The following is a 20,259-nucleotide window of genomic DNA, read 5'->3' as shown; positions in this document are numbered from 1 at the left end:
TAATTTGTAATGCAAAGACTAAAATTTCTAAGCAAAGAAACGACCAGCACATGTACATAAGAGATTAATCTAACAGCGATGTCCTCAACGGTAGTTGGAGAAAACAGACTAAGGTCTGGAAGACAAATAGTCCACGTGAGAGGAATAAGGTTAGTTCCATATCGGTGAAGCAGGAAGCAAGGCACAGATGTGAGATGCATTACCAACGTCAATGGGTAACTAGGTGTACAGAGCACAGAAGGAAAAGATTCAAAATAGGACTAAAGTTTTACATTCCAAATGACTTGAGAGAATGACTAAAAAAAAAAATTACAGAGAGATTTAAAAGATAAATGCTTTAGTGATGGAAGATAATGACTTCATTACACAGCTTATTATATATGTGGTGCCAGGGACTACCATGAAGCTTTTAAGAAAATGGAGTTTATGGCAAGAACTTAGAGCTCAAATGTACAGAATTGAAGTGTGTAATGAAATAAATTAAAGAGAACAAATTCAGAGACAGAAAATGAAAAGCCAACAGCTCAGTTAATGGTTCAATGTAAAAAGCCCAAAGAAGAGAATGAGCATGTGTGCTTTATTAGCTCCATAAAAAGTGCGACCAATGGCTCAAAGACAAATCATTGGTGAAAAACAGGTCATGGATAACTTTCAAAGCAAAGATGTAAACACCAATCACAATGCATCAATTATGTGGAAATTTTAGAGAAAAATGGTAATAAAAGAAAGCAGAGAGCAGTGTAAGAAGTATAGCCTGCTGCATTCTCCTTCAGTCTTGTAGTGATCTGCATGTGCTGCGGACAGAAGGCAGGATTCTTGAGAGGGATGGGAGGAAGGTAATATGACAAGAAGTGGCTAATGATGTTGTGAAGTATTTTAACTAGGTTATAAGAAATAGATTGCTTTCAAGACTGGGGCTGTGGCTCAGTGGTTGAGTGCTTGCCTAGCATGTATGAGGCACTGGGTTCAATCCTCAGCACAACAAAAAAATAAATAAATAAAATAAAGGTCCATCAACAACCAGGGGAAAAAATAAATTCTTAAAAAAACGAAAAAGAAAAAAGAAAAGAAGAAAAGAAAAGAAAGAAAGAATTGATTCCATAAGGTCAGCAGCTGTTGATCAGTGTCTACAAGATGATGAGAGAAAATGAAGATGGGAAGAGTAGAAACCAAACCAAAACAAAACAAAAATTTAAGATATATGAAAAGTTTTTGTAAGCATGAGATTGGGAAGGCACAGACAATGAAGCCATAAGAAAAAAATTGGGGGATCCAGGAAGACAAACAAAATACTCAGAGAATAATAGTTAGAAAAATCATTTTCAGGTACTTTTTTGTTAAAAATTGAAAGTTTTGTTTTTCTTTTTGGCTTTTGAATGAGAGAAAAATAAATGAGAATTAAAGTGAAAAAAATCTTAGCATTTAGTTCTGGTTTTTATTTTGAGTGGTGTTATAACATAAACCAGAGGATTTCCAAAGAAAAGAAGAAATAAACAATGACAATACATCACGAAGATCAAGAACAATAAATCTTACCTCTCTCAGAGGATCATTAAGTTCATTGAGAATATTTTCTTCATCGAAGATTTTGCCTTGGTATCTGTGTTCATAGTAATCATGTATCTTCTGACGCATATCTGCTGGTAATTTATGGAAGGACATGTATTGTTCCACTTGCTTATACTGCAAAGCAAGGAAGAAGAAAATCAGAAACATTGTCAGGCTGGGAGAGAAATCATCACATTGCTTTCTTGTGCTATATTGAAAAACATTTGAATAACTGATGACAAAAGGAAGAACTCCGTTAAGAGCAGGGGACTCATGTACTAGGTTCCTATGTGCCTACTTGGTGTCACATACTGTGTCAGGCATTTTATTTAGGTAGCAGAATAGAGTGCTGAAATGTGGAAAAGAGCATGAAAGGATTTCAGAGTAAATTTGAGAGTGTGAGGTCAAAAAGGCCAGTGAAGGGACAAGAAGAAAAAAAATAAGTAAGACAGGATGCTGTTTTTTTCTAGTTGAGTACTAAAAGAAATATAATATTGCTGCTTGATTCTTCGGTTGAAGGAAAAAAGAATCTTGTAACTTTGAAAAGTACAAAAGGTTTGCTTTTAAACCTTCCAACAAAAATATCTGAAACTAATTAAATTTTGAATCTAAAGGCAGAGAGCTTGGCAGTTGTTTGAAAGTCATAGATGCTTAAGCAACTAAATATGTACTCAAAACTAAGAAACAGTATATGTCAGGCTTCCAATTTAGAGTTTAAGCGAGTGTCAGGATGAGAGTAGCTCTGCATTATTTTAAAACTGAAGGTTACTTTAGATATTTTATTCAAGAAATTAGTTCTTAAACTTGATAGTTTATATGACTTGGGGAGGGGTTTCTTTGGGGGAAGGCAAATCTTCAGGCCTAAACTCAGAGATTGAGATCAATGGCGGACAGACCTGTTCATATTTACACACACAGGCACGTACACAATCTTTAAAAAGGTAACATCTTTGCTAAACACACAGGATCATAGAAGAATGGGTATTACCTAGGAGCTTACATGAAGAGAAGAATTTCAGACCTTACCCCAGATATACGTAATCAGAATCTAAATCTTTAAAAAAATCCCCAAGTAGATCATATACACGTTAAAGTTTGAGAAATATTCCCTAGGTCTTTCTACTGCAGACAGTCATAAGGCCACACTTTGAAAACAAGGAATGTAAACCTAAAAATTACTAATGATAGAATGGAGGAAAAATTTAAAAGTCTGTAATAAAACTGGATGAAGATACTGTAATGAGTATTCCTATAAATAGAACACAATTAATATATTTTATATGGAAAAATATCTAAGATCTTTTCTTGATAACAGAGCTTTGGCTAAAAGACTTAGGGCTCTTGATTCTTTGTCCATGACTATTCTAATTGGTAATTGGTAACTGGGAAATGACAAAAATCAACATACTATATTGTATTTCTTCAATTTCTTCCTACAAATTTTTCTTTCACTTAAAAAAAACATATTGTTTGAAAATTCCTTTTTGAAGAATAGAACTCTCGAAAAAAATATCACTTTATCACAAGACTTGATTTGGTAACCATACTGTTGCCCTAGTATTTAAAGCTGGAAATCCCATGTATCTCTTAGAAGCAACTAGATTATAATACAGCAATTTGAATTTAGGCACCAAAGCATCACTGCCATTGTATATAAGTAGTTTCTAGTAAATACTTGAAAAAATGCATTAATTTTCCCTGGAGAGCTCAAAAGACATACATCTATCTAGTTTTGGTAGCCTACTTCTAGAACCCGGGATTTTGTCTGCCTAGCTTCTCATGCAGCTGCTCCATATAAAATTGTTTCAGTGACTTTATCTATAAGCCTACAATACAAGATAAAGTTGATATGTAACTGTATTAGAAAAGCTCTGTCTTTATTTATGGAAATATCTATGTATTGGGTTCGTACGCTTGGCCAAAAAGGATGTCAGTGGGATATGTAACACATGTTTAGAGTCTGAAACTCTACTGGAGACCCCCAAGGTTTGCTTCTGTGCTAATAATTTGCAACTAGTTCACGAGGCTTGCTTAGATTGGCTTAACTGAAGATCTACAGTGAGCCACATTTGGGATCTCTTTGCAGAGAACATAGCTGAGCCAAGATTATTTGCAGAGACCTTAGCTGCTCATGAGAGAGACTCAGACAGCATATTCCTGTTGCCCCAAGATTGGGCCCACAGGAAACTGAAGACTCTTGGGCCTGAATGCTTATCTCTATTCTTTCTCTTGCTCCATTTTGTTCTTTGACTTTAAATAAACATGTCTTGGGAGTATACTCTGTGGAGTCTGGTGACTCCTGCAAATATCTAATCTTGGGAAAACAACAAAACAGCTTAAGATTTCAGAACTGCAAAAATTCTGATATTCACTGGTATACCTCCTTGTACGTGTTTCAGTCCTAATGAAGGATTCGCCTTTCTTTGGGATCAAATACAAAAATCTCTGCTTCCTTTCCACAACACACTGCTTTGCCCAACTGCTTGGAATAGTAAAATCTGTAAATTTAACTGATATACTATGTTTTACATTCCTCCTTCCTTTGCCGTGCAGCTCAAGAATATGGAGAGGCGGACTAAAACTTAGTAGTTTTTTTATTCATTTGGAGGCCCACTCATATAGGGAAAATATAATCTATTCAACATTCATCTCTGGAATTGGAAACATAATCCCTGAATGGCTAAATAGAAACTATTTTAGTTTTATAGAAAAACAGGGTAAATTGGGTCTAGTTATTTTTCCTCACATAAGTCATTTCACCTCTACACCTGGTTTACTAACCTATGAGAGGGTGTTAGATCCAATGATCTTCCTTGTTCTTTCAGATCAAAGTTGCAAACTTCTGTGAAAATTTCTAATGCTAGATTTGACTTTTGAGTATATATTACTTATTTTAACCATTTGTTAATGCATAGTAATTATTGATCTAACAAATATGAAACGATTTCTGTGTGATAATGGTTTTTCAACAGTTGTCAAGCCACCAGTTCCCTCTGGAACTTGTTAGAAATGCACAATCCTTCATAGTCTCCAACCCAGACCCAATGAATCAGAAACTTTACATTTGGGACACAGCAGTCTGTGTCCTAACAGGCCCTCCATACACTGAAATTTCAAATCACTGCTACATGCCATGTATAGTGTTATCTTAGGACATCAGGAAGCACATTGTAGTCAGACTAGGAAAAAAATAAATTCAGTTTTTGGCAAGTTAAGTATAAAATGCTCATGGCACATCCTCATGCTTATATGTAGGTCAGGCACTCAGAGGAGGAAATATGTACGTCATCAATGACTAAGGGAGCACTAAGGGACACTGTGTCAGATGAGGAGAAAAGAGTCAGAAACTGGAAGTAGCATGGGAAAGCAGTTGGGCCACAGAAGCTGATCAAGTTTAGAGTACTGATAATTATCATGAGTACCTGAGAGCATAACCAGAAAACATAATGAGCAGAACCTAAAATGTCAAGGGGAATGATCAAAAGGTATGTATTCTAAGAAAAGAGGCACTGGACAGTGCCCACTAATTTGGAATTGAGGTAGAAATCTTTGTTAGGATAAAATACTTAAAAAAACAGGGTGCTATTTCTTCCTGTTTCCTTCAAACCTCACAGGACTTGCAAAAGTAAATGGAAGTCTCATTTCCATGTGATATGAAAAACTAACAATACAAACTACTTTTTTGAAGATGACACCTAGTGGTAGCTGGAAAATGAAACAAACCAGATGCTTGAAGTTATACACAAACTGGAAAAGTTAAAAAAAAAAAAAAAAAAAAAAAAAGAAAAGAAAAGAAAAAAAATAGAATGTAGTCACAAAGCATGTACAAAAGATTATTTGATACATTCAATAGTCACTGTTAAATAGATATTTAAAAGGAGAGATGCATATAAATTTCTTTCTTAAACAGGAGATCGAAAGTACAAAAGTACAGCCCCTCAGAGCCCAAGGGACCATAAAACAATTACCATTTAAAATTCTGTAATATTTTTACTTTTTCATTTTCTGAATAATTGATAAATATATAAAATAATGCATCACACGGTATTAAAAATGATCTAATGTGTGTTTCTAACTATCGTCCATTCTCAAATTGGTCAGTCTGACCCAATATTCTTCTGTGTCTGTTTCTTATACAGATTTATGACAGGCATCATTTATTGACTTTTTGTCAAAAATTTCCCAATTTTTTGGCCATGTATAGTCTCTCAGATCTTCCTTTTTCATGCTATAATTGTGTCTCTGGTATTAATTCTTCCCTACCTTCCTTTGTATTTTTTTTTTTTTTTTGGTACCGGGGAATGAACCCAGGGGCACTTAACAACTCAGCCACTTCCCCAGTCCATCTATCTATCTATCTATCTATCTATCTATCTATCATCTATCTATCTATCTATCTATCTATCTATCTATCTATCTATCTATCTATCTATCTGAGACAGGGTATGTCTAAGTTACCTAGGGCCTTGCTAATTTGCTGAGGCTAGCTTTGAACTTGCTATTCTCCTGCCTTAGACCCCTGAGTCACTGGGATTACTGGGGTGTGCCACCATGCCCAGCTTCCTTTGTAATTCCATGTAGTATATTTATTTCCAGAGAACTTTAAACAGTTTATAATGAAAGTAACAAGTCTCTTCCTTCTCTTCCACTTTCTAACTTATTATTTCTACTTTAATGCTGTAAAAGTAGATTATGACTTTGCACTTCTAACTGAAATTTCCACACCCATAAACTACTTATATTTTCCAACCATGTAAGTATTGACCACAATGCCAAATGGAGCATTTGATTGCATTACTTTTGTTTCTCGGGCTTTTAAAACCCTCATATTTCTTGTACAATTAGTTTTATTACAATTAGTATCACTTCTTTCAGCTTCCATATCCCAGTTAATAGACACTGAGTTTTATTTAGAAATTTTCCTACAGGATTTCATAAAAATGAAAAACAGTATATTATATATAGTTACTGTTCAAACTGATGAAATTCCAAGATTCTCAGCCCAGACCTCAAATCTATAAAATATGACACGTAAGAAATTAACTTTTTCTCTCAGGAAGCATGGAGCTACTGGATGGTAACCTGCTTCATGATTTCTCAAGACAGTTTTACACGTATCCCATGCGCACAGTGCACTCAACCTGTGCAGATTCCTTGGGTAAATTGGGACTATCAAAGTCTCATCTCTTGTGACCCAAACTGTGCTGATACCTCATTTCAGCACTCTTCTATATTTTATGGAGTGAGAGACTCCAGATGATCCCAGAAACAAGAATGAATGATGAGACAGCTGCCTTTAAAACACAACCACCTTGCCAGTGTGCCTTGCAGACTTCAGAGAAAACAATAAATACACCTCTGGGTATATTTAATTCATACTTTTTATTTCAAAGGTCAATTCATTATTTGTGCACTAGTATTAAAAATAATACATTATAATGGCCTGTTTAGCTAAAACTTTAACAGTTTTATAACTGATGTTTAAGAATATACTTTTAAAAATTAATATTATCATATATAAACACTAAATTCCTAAAGGTATTTTTTAAAATTTTTAAAATTTGTTTTAATTAGTTACACATGACAGTACAATGATCTTGACACAGAGGAAATCTCATTGAACAAAAAATTAGTTTTACTCTAATAAAATGTTGGGCAAATAGCAGTACTTCAAATAACGAATCTATTAATAACTTCTCAATTATTTTTAACTTCAAGCTTTTTTAAAAATATAATTTATGAGTTAATTCATAATGTATTTATATACATACTATGAGACTATGATTAAATATAAATTTAATAATGCTTTAACAGCATGACTAAATTATGTTTCAATATTATATTCAATATTATTGTTACCAAGTGGATATCATATTTATCTGATATATATCTGTATATTGACATATACATATATACATGTATGTGTAATAAGTTTCAAAACCTATAACATCTTATCCAAAAGTCAGTTACTCTATTTTTTTCATAATATTTGGTGACAGTTATTTTTATAATATACTTCTGAATATACTATTTAGTCTTATGGCCATATAAGTATTATGTAATTTAATTGATATTTATATATTGTATTACATACAAGTTAATGTAATAATATATATATATAATATTTTACATTATTAAATATAGTATTACACTTAATCTAGGTGACATTAGACTGATATAAAAGCTTTTTCCTGAATATTACAAAGGCTATGTATTTTGAATTTCTGACATGCATCTCAAAAATTTTTTAAATTGAAAAATAGACAAAAATAGAAAAAGAAAGATACACTATATAACCCTTGTGTTGTCACCTGGAGGTTGTTAATATACAAGCACTTTTTGGTGCCTTCACTACTTCACATTAGTAAAAGTCTTACCAAGGTAAATATTATTCTCATGAAATGTTTCTTAAAACTATATTTTTATTGTGAATTGAGATACTTTTTTGGTCAATAATGGAATCAATTTTCATTTTCAAATTATATATAAATATTCCATTAATTCGCTATTTGTGAGTAAGCTATATTAGCTAAAATAGAATTACTTCAAACTTGTTCTGGATCATGCAAAATTTACAGAAGCAGATAAAAGGGCATCTGCCAAAAAAATATGAAATTAAAATGTTTATGATTTCAAGGCTGTCTATACTTTTCTGTGTATCAATTGACAGGATTGATACGCCTTGGTATTGTAAAACACCCATGAGAGTTGGAATCAGTTGTACCTCAACATTTTTTTCTGTTATATCCACTGGGTTTTTGATTTTGAATATATATATATATATATATATATATACACACACACACATACACACACACACATTATTTTTTAATGTTTTCTTATATATCTATATGAAATGATATCTAATATACTCCATGCATTGAGAGTCAGTGATAATGCATGGAGTGTATCTGTATATACTATATACTTAATAGAGGTAATTACTGAAAAATCATTAAATAAAAAAGATAAAAATCTAGTTGAATTTTAAACACATGCCTCATGTTCAGTACAAACACAGTTATCAAAATGGTGACTAAAATGATATTTTTCTAATAGCATAAAATTTCTGTAAATTTTACATTTAAATAATTATATAAAATAGGTTTTAAATGTAATTTTAATAGTCAAAAATGAAATATTCAACATTTTCTTAAAGACCAATCAACCATGGATTACTTTGTTATATTTAAAAAGATCATCACAGGATTTACGACTGATTTATCTAATTTTTTAACAGGGATATTTTTAGTAATGCTGATTAAAGTCATGACCTTAAAAGTAAAAAGTAGTTTTTAATGTTAAAAAATTAGATTATATGTAACACAATTTATCAAATATTATCTTCAAATTTTTTCAGCAAGATGGGATCATTTGTAAGAACCATGTTATCAACATAGCAATATTGTCAATTCATTACCAATTCTTACTTAGAAATTTTTCTTTTATTAAAAATAGATACATGGTTACTTTGTAAACAATTTTTAAGATGTATAGTCATTGTAGGGTAAATCTTATAGTAATAAAGATTTTGTACTTGAATTTGATCACTGATGAATTAAATGGACGAAATAAAGGAAAATCACAAATGAAGAAAAGCAAATATTTTGTTTTAGCAAATGCTTAAGTTAAATATTTCCATTTTATCATCTTTCTTTTTTTTGCATAGCTTGGTAATGAAACATACATTTCTCACTAGGGGAGTGAATACTTAGCTCTCAAGATAGGGATGCCTTTTTTAAAAAAAATTTATTGTATGTGGTAAGCAACTGTTATGCCTATCATCAGAAATACAACTTAATGGGTTGAGAAACTCCTCGCATAAATTATAAGCTTAAATTTGTTCTCCCATCCAGAATGATATCTTTGAAAGTAAACAGCTATTTGCTCTCTTATTTATGAAAATAAACTGTCTATTCAGATATTTGTGAAGAATTTTACTTTCATCTATTTAAAAATAAAAATTTGGAAACTGTTTATACTATCTACAGTAGCCCATAGTTAATTAATAATCATTAATATTATATCTCTGCTTGAAAATGACAAAGTTGAGCATTGTTTTCAAAATGTCAGTTTGATATTGCTTAATTTAACTTAACTAAACAAGTACTTGAAGAAATTGTAATAATGAGAGGTTAGTGGATTTAGCAATTAGAAGAAAATGCTTAATTACTGAGCAAGTAAATTGTCCATATAAAGCATCCTTAGAAAATTAACTTATTTGTAATTATAGAATACAAGGGGATAGATGATTCCTAGAAACAAACGCAGTCCTTATAACCATTATGATAGAGTTAAAATATGCTTGAATATTTTAACAGTTCTTCAGAGTGTTTCTCTAAACAACTTTGATCTTTATTACTGTAGTTTATCTTGGTGTGTGTGTGTGTGTGTGTGTGTGTGTAAAAATATTTTGTTAATCCCCTGCCCCCTACCTTTCCCTCCAAAAAAAAAAAAAAGAAAGAAAGAAAAATATTTTGTTGTTTAATTGAGCAAGAGTACAAATTGATATAACATCCCTACCATGGTAACCTAATCACTACTTCATTTTTTTTTCTAAAGGACCATTTAAAACATAGTATGCTATTTTAATATTCCTTTTTTCCTTCCCCCTACAATTTCTTTTACTCACAGATAATGACTTTATTTCAAAAGAAAGAACTTTCACACAAAAACATCTACCAACTCATAGATACACCTAATTTTTTCATTTCTTTCCCTCTTTCCCTTTTGAAGAGTCATCTCCTCTCTCATTTGCGGCTAATATTCCCTTTGTGTTTGAATATGCTCTCCTTATGGTTCCCCAGATATACCAGCATCTCCTCTCATTGCTATCTTATCCTCAACTGTATATATTGTCTCTGGTCAAATAGTGTACATTTATTGTTTTTTTAATTTTTAATTTACTTTAACTGATAAATAATAATTGTAAATATTTTGGGGTACAGAGAGATTTTCTGAAACACATGTGCATTATGTAATAATCAAATCAATATAATTAGCATATCTACCACTTCAGATATTATTGATTGGTGATGAGAACACTTAAAATCCCCTCTTCTACTGTTTTGAAGTATAAAATATATTAATTATAGTCAGCCTACTGTTCAAGAGAACATATTTCTCTTCTCTAACTTTATGTCTTGGTCATGATCAACTTCTCCTCATCTTCCTTCCTACTAACCCTCCTCCATCTATGGTAAGCATTATGTGACTCTACTTATTTGAGATAAGCGCTTTTAGATTCAACATATGAGTGAGTTCATGCAGTATTTGTCTTTCTGAATTTGCCTTATTTCATTTAATATAATGTCCTCCAGGTTCACCTATTTTGTTACAAAACTACAGGATACCACTCTGTATATGGCTGAATACTATTACATTATGTGTGTATACCAAGTTTATTAATATATTCACTTGCCCAACTAAAACAATTATAGCCATAATCATAATGATATTTAACACTTGTATACTAAATATTATTTTCCAGACACTTAGCTAAATACTCATACTTACTCATTTTATCATCATAACTGCTTTAGGAGATTGTTAAAATTATCAAAACTCTATAGATAATGAAACTGAGACACAAAAATTTAAATAACTTGTGCAAAGTCACACAACTAGTTAATGCTGAAGCCAGTATTTGACCCAGGTAATACAGTTTCACTCTCTTTGTATTTTTATGCAATGGATGGTATTCATGTCTCCAAAATGACTACTACCTATCACCCATTTTTCTTCCCTTTCTCAAAAAATACTTTTAAAGATTCATTTACACTTATTACCTTACTGTCCACATGATTATTACTTTTAGAGTAATAATTTGGGCAAATTAAGTATGATTTAAATGGTATAAACATTTTTAAAATTTGGGTACATTGATTATTTTCTTATTAACTCCTTTGTGTATGAATGTGTATATTTGTGTGTGTGCTTTTTAATGGGCATATATATGTGCATTAATTCTTTAATGAAAAGTCATGTTGAATTTCCATTGTTAATATATATTCACACTGAAATAGAAATTTAAAACACAGTGTGTTTTCAGTATCATCTTTGTATAACCCCAATTTTTTAAACTTTTAATGATGGACTATAAATTACATAATCCCTGTATATGTGTGCACTAAGTAGATTAGAAGCTTGAACGGGGTATTGTTTAATATAATTCATTCTTCTTCAGTAATTTTGGTCAAAATATTTTTTTTTGCATTACTATTAGCTTGGTTTCCATTAGTAAGTATCTCTAGATTGTTTTTAATATGACTGTTTCTATTTCATTGTTCATGAGTTTTCAAATTTAAATCAACTAAATATCTGAGGATATACACAATTGATTGCTAAGAGTAAATATCATTTGGAAAATAATTAAAAGAAGACAATGAATTAATGACCCATCAGAAAATTACCATGATGAAGAAATGCTTGATAAAAAAAAAAAAGCTTTGTCACTGCTTAGCTTTTACCCTTCTTTAGGTTAATTAATTAGTTTATCAAAAACAAAAAATCTAATGAAGATATTCCTTCTGTGCAAGTTAAAATTACAATTTTCTTTATGTACATAATATAAAATAATATTTAAATGGCTTATCAAGTTTGACATAATGTGGAATTAGGAAGCAATGGAGTAGCATACCCATGTACTAACACAATTAGTCACAATCTGTGCTTCACATTAGAGTATTGATCATTTGTCAGTCTTGCCATGAAACAATTTATATTCCTGTATTAATACAGCAGGGTGCATTATAATAAGTACATTATAATAAGTACTATAAGAATCGTTGGTAGCTACCTGCCAAAGAGTACCAAGGTATTATTAGAAGACTATGCTAAGTATAACCCTTCAGAAGGGAAAGAAAAGCATACTCTTTCAATCTAAGTTCAAAATGAGTCTTAAATAAGATCCATATTAGAGAATACTAGTGAATGATTTCAAAATAGATACACACACATAGATTTTGTACATTTGCATATCAACATATGGAAATTTGGCCTTCTGAATACATGTTTATGTATGTAAGACAGATTGAATGATAATAGTTTTAACTGTATTTTATTAGTACATATTAACATTGCTTTGAATTTGATGGCAAGTCAGCACAGCACTGAAACTTTTATGTACAAAGTTACCAAGAGAAAGGGGACATTTTCAGAAAATCACTCACAGGAACTCATGAATGAAAAAGGATCCAAACTTTTACAGCTGAGACAGTTTGAAACTAACAGTCACTTGTTGATTTAAGTCTAAAATTGGACTGATTTTTCATTTTTAAAAAAGCTATCATACTAGGTTCCGGAATATACTTCCTGAAGTAGAGAAGAAAGGCAAAGAACTTCCATTCTAACTAGTATAAAGTTAAAGGTGACATATTAACATTAGCACCATTCATCAGGGAAAAACCAAATAAGTTTGCCAGGTAAACATCTTAATAGTTGAAAGTAGCTGCTTACTAAAACTATTAGGACCCAAGGTAGATAACAGTATTGCAAAGGGATCTCCAGACCTGTTCCACTCAACCATAAAAAGGGATAAGTTTCACACTGTTGTTAAAAATCAACAAGATTGTTTTGTTAAACTTTTATAACAAGAAAAGATTCTATTTCAATTGTTAAGTATTATATGGTCCCAATCTAGAAATGATTTCTGAAATTCAACTGATAATGATACTCGTTTGATCTACTTTAAAAAAAAAAAATCTTCTCCATGCTGAATGATCTCAAGGAGATACATTCAATCGATAGTCACTGTAAATGAGCATATTTCTGGCCAAGTGTTTAGCAAGGCGATATGAAAATGATAGGAAAAAATAATACACCATTACAGTTAAGTTGGTGGAAGGGATGGAATAGTTTATGAACATTTGGATAAATGATACATGATAGAATTTTAGAATTATACATTTGTAGGTATACATTTCCTTTCTAGTTTTCTGACTTTTATTCCTATGTATATTCTGATAAATACTAAAAGATTATCTTTAGGCTAGACTTTACCATTCAACCAAGACTCATATATCCAACTGCCTAATTACCAACTCCACTTGATTTTTGCAAACTTTTGCTTAATTTGCAGGATCTAAAAAAACTTGACTTGCCAGTTTTTGCTATTTTTTTCTTTGTCATTTTTATTAGTGAATATTAATTATACAGAATAATTGGTTTTAATAAGGGTCTCACAGTACCACATCCAATGCCAAAATCGATCACCAAAATCCATTTTACCATGGTTTTCTGCATATCAGATAATGATGACTTTCTATCAGTAGCTGACACCAGAAACATTGCAGATGTTGTATTGCCATATTTCTTTCTCTCATACACACTTCTATCAGCAAATATTATTGAATTTGCTTTTTTTCTTCACAGACTTATGTAAGTACAATTTCTATATAAAAGTCCACACACATTTTGAAGTGAACATTTCCACAGGCAGTCATTACCAAGTTTTACTCCTGGTCCCAGGAAACCACTGTTCTGTTTTCTGTCAGTCTTGATTTTTCTATTCTAGAGTTCCATATGAATATAGTAACATAGTATTTAATGTTATGCATATGGCTTTTTTTCTCCTGTAAGCATGATTCTTTCAAGATATGTTTATGTGTTTCATATGTGGGTAAAATTTTTTTCTTTTTTATTGATGAGTATTTGAATAGTTATTGATATACTCTTGGTTTTTTGTTTTCAGTATCTCACTGAGTTGGTAGGGGCCTTGCAAAGTTGCTGAGACTGGCTATGAACTTCTGATTCTACTACCTCATCTTCCCTAGTTGTTGGAATTACAGGCATGAGTCACTTGCACCTGGCTGGATCCACTTTTAAACTACAGTCACCTATTAATTTATTTTTTTAACTGTTACATAAAAACAAACATTGTGCACAATAATGGTTTAACTGCTCCATAAAAAACACAAACTTGCAAACAACAAGGTACTATGAGCTATTTCAATATGTGTACCCACTGTGTAATGTTTGAATCAGATTAAACATTTCTATCTCCCTAAGCATGTATCTCAATTTATTCATATCTCTGACTTCAAACTTGGTCCAATTAATCACCATCTTTTTATGTAGATTATTACAATCATTTCTAGCTGGTCTCTCTGCTTCTACTTTTGACAGCTCATAATTTATCCTCAACTCAGTACCCAGCATCATCTTCTAAAATGTAAGTCTGACCACAGCACTCTGTTTGAACCTTCTAAGGACCTCAGTTTTAACAGAAAAGCTGGACTCCTACCTTCTGCTGCCCCGTCTTTTACCACTGTCTTGCTCAATCAGTTCCCATCTGATTGTGCAGCCTGGAAGCACAGCAGGGAGGGTAAGAGTAGCAGAGAAGGAACTAATATCTCATAGGTTCCTGCATCATCAGTTTTCCTCAGGTGTAAGAAATTTAAACTCATAATACTTAGGAAAGATAAAATGAGGAATATAATATAATATAAAATTTAAATTTTATAGTATAATATAAAATGTATACTATAAAACTAAATTTTCAAAAACACTTCCAAATTTAGACAGATGACATTAGTCTTGACCCTAAAACATCCTATGCAGGTGTTTATATTTCTTTACAATTTGAGTGTAAATGATAAAGAAATGTGAAAATCATTGACCTAATTGATTATTCTAGATCATGAGCAGAAAAAATATTTCATTATAGCTAAAGCTGAAAACTCGATCAGCTTTCATGTTTATAACAATAATGACAATGAAAGCAATAAAATATATTGTGCTAAAGGAATAGATGTCTGAATAAACTGTGTTTTTATTGCTTGAATCAAAAAGATTAGCAGTTCATTTCTGGGGTGCAAGAACAAAAATGTTATGATTTATACTATAATATAAAACACTATCCATTAAATACTATTAAATACTATTTTATAAACTTCACTATTAATGGAGTACCTTACTTCTCTATTAATGGAACATGTTTAAATACTGCAATAAAAAACCTAAAGACTGTTTTTATTCTTCAAATATACAAACTTTATATGAAACAACCAACTCTTCACAATTTTGATAAAGAACAATTATCTCTAGTATTATCACATAAAAAGAGATAGCCAAAATCCATGATTTTCAATTATTCCACCTTAAAAATAATGTCCTAGGACTTTCATTTTTTAGAATGAAAAAGATATTTGAATGTCTCAGCAAATATTGAGTACATAGGAGGCCAGATTAGAAAATAGTGCATATGCACTTTATATAGCAATTCTTCTAAATTCTAATATCTAGTTTATGAACAAATAAGAGATAACTAAGAGTTTATAAATAAATGAAATATAAAACAAATTTATCAAAAGTAGAATCTACATAGATATTTCTTGCTCTAAGTTTTTAATCATTATAAACTGCTTTCCCCTAAAGTCAATTAGTATTCATTATACATTACATTTGTATGCCTTTTTATTCTTTTCTAATTACTTTCTGTAAATTTCAGAGTGGTATGGAGTTTATTAGTGACATGACAAAGCCTAGAAAAAAATTCCTCTTGTTGCAGAATGGTGCTGTAGCTAAACAAAACACAAAATATGATGAAGATAAACACTGTTTTATGTACACACACTCTACAAGAAATAGAGAAATATAGTAATGGCTTAGCCAAATGGGGCATATAATGACTTGAATTCAACTTTTTTGTTCTTTTTATTGATTTTCTACACATATGCATATTTTTAGCATTTTTATGGCTATCTTATATTCACTGAGATATTTAATGAAGAGAAGAAAAATAGCTTAAGGCTAGAAAAGAAAGCTAGAAAACTGTAGAGAATTTACTGGGTAGGCAGAGATATGGATAATGAGAATTTTGGAAAGGAATAAAATTTTTAAAATTTAATAGATCTTGATAATAGTAATAAACACAAACACGATGATTTAAAGTTTGTAGAGAACATTTGGTCTTTCCAACTGCTTCAAGAGTCAGGCATTGGCAAACATGATTATGTTCATATTTTCATAAAGATGCTGATATTGACAGTGTGAGCAGCAAATAGCATGCTTATGTCCACAGGGCAATTTCACCATGCCCCTGATATTCTGGATCATGTTCTTCACACATATAAAACTGTCCATCGATCTGGGAATTATGTACTGAATATTGATAATTAAGCCAATGATTATCTGTTGCTATTTTATGACATTATTTTTTTCTTAAAAGTTTCCAGGTGATTCCAGCATTCTGCCCAGGTTGAAATCCACTGGACAGGAATAAGAAAAATGGACTTGAGAGTTAGGCCTATGAGAAAACATGGAATATGAAGACTTGCTGGGAAATCCTGGATTGTTGTCCTGGTCCAGAAGATAATTGAAGGATAGGGTTTAACTTAGTAAGTTCCGTTGTACCAGGCAGAAGCAAGGACAAGAGATACAGAAAGACAGCTGTCAAGTTCATAGAAGGCTTAACAATCATTAACATTAAAATGTTTCAAACTAAATGTGTTCCTTCTGAAGTTGCTCAAGTAAAAAAGACAACCATATATCAAGGAAAATGGTGAAAACCAATCATCAGTGGAAAAAAGACATAAGAGATCACACAAAGGCACAAAGATTTCTGGGGAATTATGCATTTTCTCCTTTACCTAATTTCCATTTTCTGTTCATGAACAGTTAAAATTTTGTGTATTCATTAATTATTAGCAATAACAATTGTATTCATTTAACAAATGACTTCTGAACTTGTTTTGGCTTCCAAAATGTGAGGAAGCAATGTGCTTCCATGGAATGAGAATAATATATGTCTCTTTTAGGGTGTTTTGGTGGCGAGGCAGCATATTCTATTCATTTAAAAAGATTTTTTGCTATCCTCTTATCTCACTGTTATTATTATAAATCTGGCCCTGGGGATACCAAGATATGAATCCACACACAGCTCTTCCTTTTATATTACAATCCTTGAACTTGTAACTTGACTCCTTTAATCTTCAGTTTTTTCACCTCATAAAATGGTATAATAGAAATAACAGAGATCAAAATTAAGTATAAAATATACCATAGCATAGAGCAGTGCTAAATTAGTGTTAATTTCCTAAATTATGACTACCTTAATTAGAAACAATCAGGGCACTGGCATAAATATACATGCTTGTGAAATATGGCCACAAAAGTTGAAATATGAAACATAAGAAACTGAAGTATTTATAAGCATATTAAATTTTCCAATGAAAAGAGAAATTAAGACATTCATTTGTATCCCCAGAGATTCTAATTTTGAGATCTGTGTACACCAGAGCAAACATTTTAGAAGCTTTACAACTCTGTGATTCTTAATCACTATTAAGCTTTTCCTTCATACTGAATGTAATTTAAATTGTTCTTGATTATTTGTGGTAATCATGAACACTTTCTGTATGATATATATATATATATATATATATCACAGTAGTTACTGCTCAGTTATCTGATATTCGAGGAGGGTTGCATTATCTGAGTACTTGTGCTTTGTCTCTCTTTCCCTCCTCTGCTAACAGGTGTAGAGCATTAGCTTCTTGATCAATATTTCCTGGCCTCCTGCCACTTGGGTTCCTTTGTTCCATCTTTTTGTTCTGATATATTTTTGATTATTACTTTCCAAAAACTGAGGGGTCTGTTTTGCGATCACATACAACCAAATCTTTGCAACTTCACTTATGAGACTATGTGCTTACCTAACCTCACACAAAGTTAATGATTTTTTTTGATAAAACTCTAAAAATGGCATAGAAGGGGGGAAAAAAGCAACCTCTCCTTGTACCTACATGTGGACACCATGTCCCCAAGACTTAGGGGCGTTGTAGTCTAATTATTTGTGGTTAGTGACTGACTTACTTGAATTATGTGACTGGGTGTTAAAGTAAATGTGTCTTGCCATAACAAATCAGCTTGTGGTTCTGAAATCAAAACTAGTGGGAGAAGTTCTCCCCAGAGGGTCATATAGAAAGATGACATGTAATTTTAGAAATAATTGTTAGCATAAGCTCTACAAGTCGTTTATATAGAATAAAAGCAGTGAGATAATTTTCACAAAGGGGATCTCCTTACCCTGCACTATACAGTAATGAATTATGTGCATAAAGATGACCCCAAAGACATTTAGAGTGCCTTTTGGATTATCCAAGGGGAGATTAACATATAGTTAGTATAAAAAGAGACATTCAGAGCTGGAGGGCACCACAGAAATAATTGTTTCCATTCCTCTCATTTCACAGATGAGGAAAAAAAAAAAAAGCCCAGAGTGGCAAACTCATTTGCACCACTTTTACATCTAGTCAGTAAATGTCAGGAACAAACCAGGTCTCTGTATTCCTAATCAGCAGCCTTTTTTATTATCTCCACAGCCATCCTACTCTTTAATATATTTTATTATTCTTCAGTTCTTACGAATTCTTGGGTCAGAGTTTCATGTTTCTGCTAAGTATCATAAAGAATAAATGAGAGCACCAATTTTCTTCACAACTCTCCACAAAGAGGTATTCGGAAAATGCACCTAGGAAGGGAGAACTGTCCCCTCTGGAACAGCAGTGAGTCCTCAAACTGAAAGTGAAGACAAGGCCAGAGCTAGTCAACACGAGAGCATGTCCTTGAGCCCTCGTTAAGAGCTGAAGGACACTTCTCCCTAGTGAAGGTCTCTACATGACAGCTGGCCATTCATCTACCCAGGCGTGCATCCACTCACTGCTTATTTTTACAATGTTGGGACACAGGCATTGGTTTCTATTTTCTCATGTTCAATTTTATGATGTCTTCCCTTTAATATGAAATGTCATTTATGACAATTTTAACTTTATACAGTCCTTGAACTGTATATCTTACAAGTTTTCTCTTAATGTTAAAATTATGTTTAGTGAGTTTTCTTTTTTAATATGTGAAGCCATATAAAGGAAATGAAAGGGAACAGCCTGGATTAAGCCTTGTATGTCATTATTTAAAAAAAAAAAAAACCTTTCGTTTCCATAATAAGCCAATCTAAAGCAATGACGTATCTCTCAGTTCTCATTAATGCCTTATGAAATTCCCTGTACTTTTATATACATTCTCAAGGAAAGGATATAAGTACAAGTTGTTATCCAACAAAGATATGTACATATAAGATTTATGAAGAATGTTTTGACTAACAAACATCTCCATGGAAAGTGTAATAAGGGGTTTGAGTAACACTGAAGAACACAATTTCAGATTCCATTTTTTATTGATGTATCTGCTAATTTATTGAACTTCTACTTGGTAGCAGAAATATGACTGCATCTAAAAGTTAGTGACAAAAAAACAAGAGGAAATAGGTTAGTTATTGTTTAATGGATATAGAGCCTTCTATTTGAGATGGTGAAAAGGTCCTGGAAATTGATAATGCTGATAGTTGCATATCTTAGTAAAAGAAAAATATTCTCTCTCTCTCTCTCTCTCTCTCTCTCTCTCTCTCTCTCTCTCTCTCTCACGGAAGATAGTAAAATATTAAGAACTTGAAGAAAAAATTGAAAGAGGATGGATCTGCTCATATTTCTATGGATATCGACTGTATGCTGAGAAAACATTCTGGAAACACTTAGGTTATATAGGAAGTTAAGTTATGGGACACACTATTCCATATAACCATGTTACTGGTTGTTAAATATTTTTGTAGTAGGTACTTTTTTAATCAGAAAAAATGTAGTAAAAATGACAAATTTACTGTTGCAAATGTCTTAATACTCACACAAATTTTAGGAAAAACTAAAGATCATAAAG

The 20,259-nt window shown here is 31.8% G+C and overlaps 1 protein-coding gene across 1 annotated transcript in view; it reads right to left on the bottom strand.

Annotated features, from left to right (window-relative positions):
- Positions 1 to 20,259, bottom strand: part of HCN1 (hyperpolarization activated cyclic nucleotide gated potassium channel 1) — a 376,109-nt gene that overhangs the window by 78,054 nt on the left and 277,796 nt on the right. Inside the window, exon 5 of the mRNA XM_081294982.1 lies at positions 1,537 to 1,683. Within this exon, the coding sequence (XP_081151108.1) occupies positions 1,537 to 1,683 (147 nt within the window). The remainder of the gene's footprint in view (positions 1 to 1,536; positions 1,684 to 20,259) is intronic.

The sequence above is a fragment of the Spermophilus citellus genome (genome assembly GCF_964194105.1).
Source record: "Spermophilus citellus genome assembly, chromosome: 1".
In the NCBI taxonomy this organism is placed as follows: domain Eukaryota; kingdom Metazoa; phylum Chordata; class Mammalia; order Rodentia; family Sciuridae; genus Spermophilus; species Spermophilus citellus.
The sequence above is the reverse complement of the archived record's forward strand: the minus strand, read 5'-3'. Positions and strand labels throughout refer to the sequence as shown.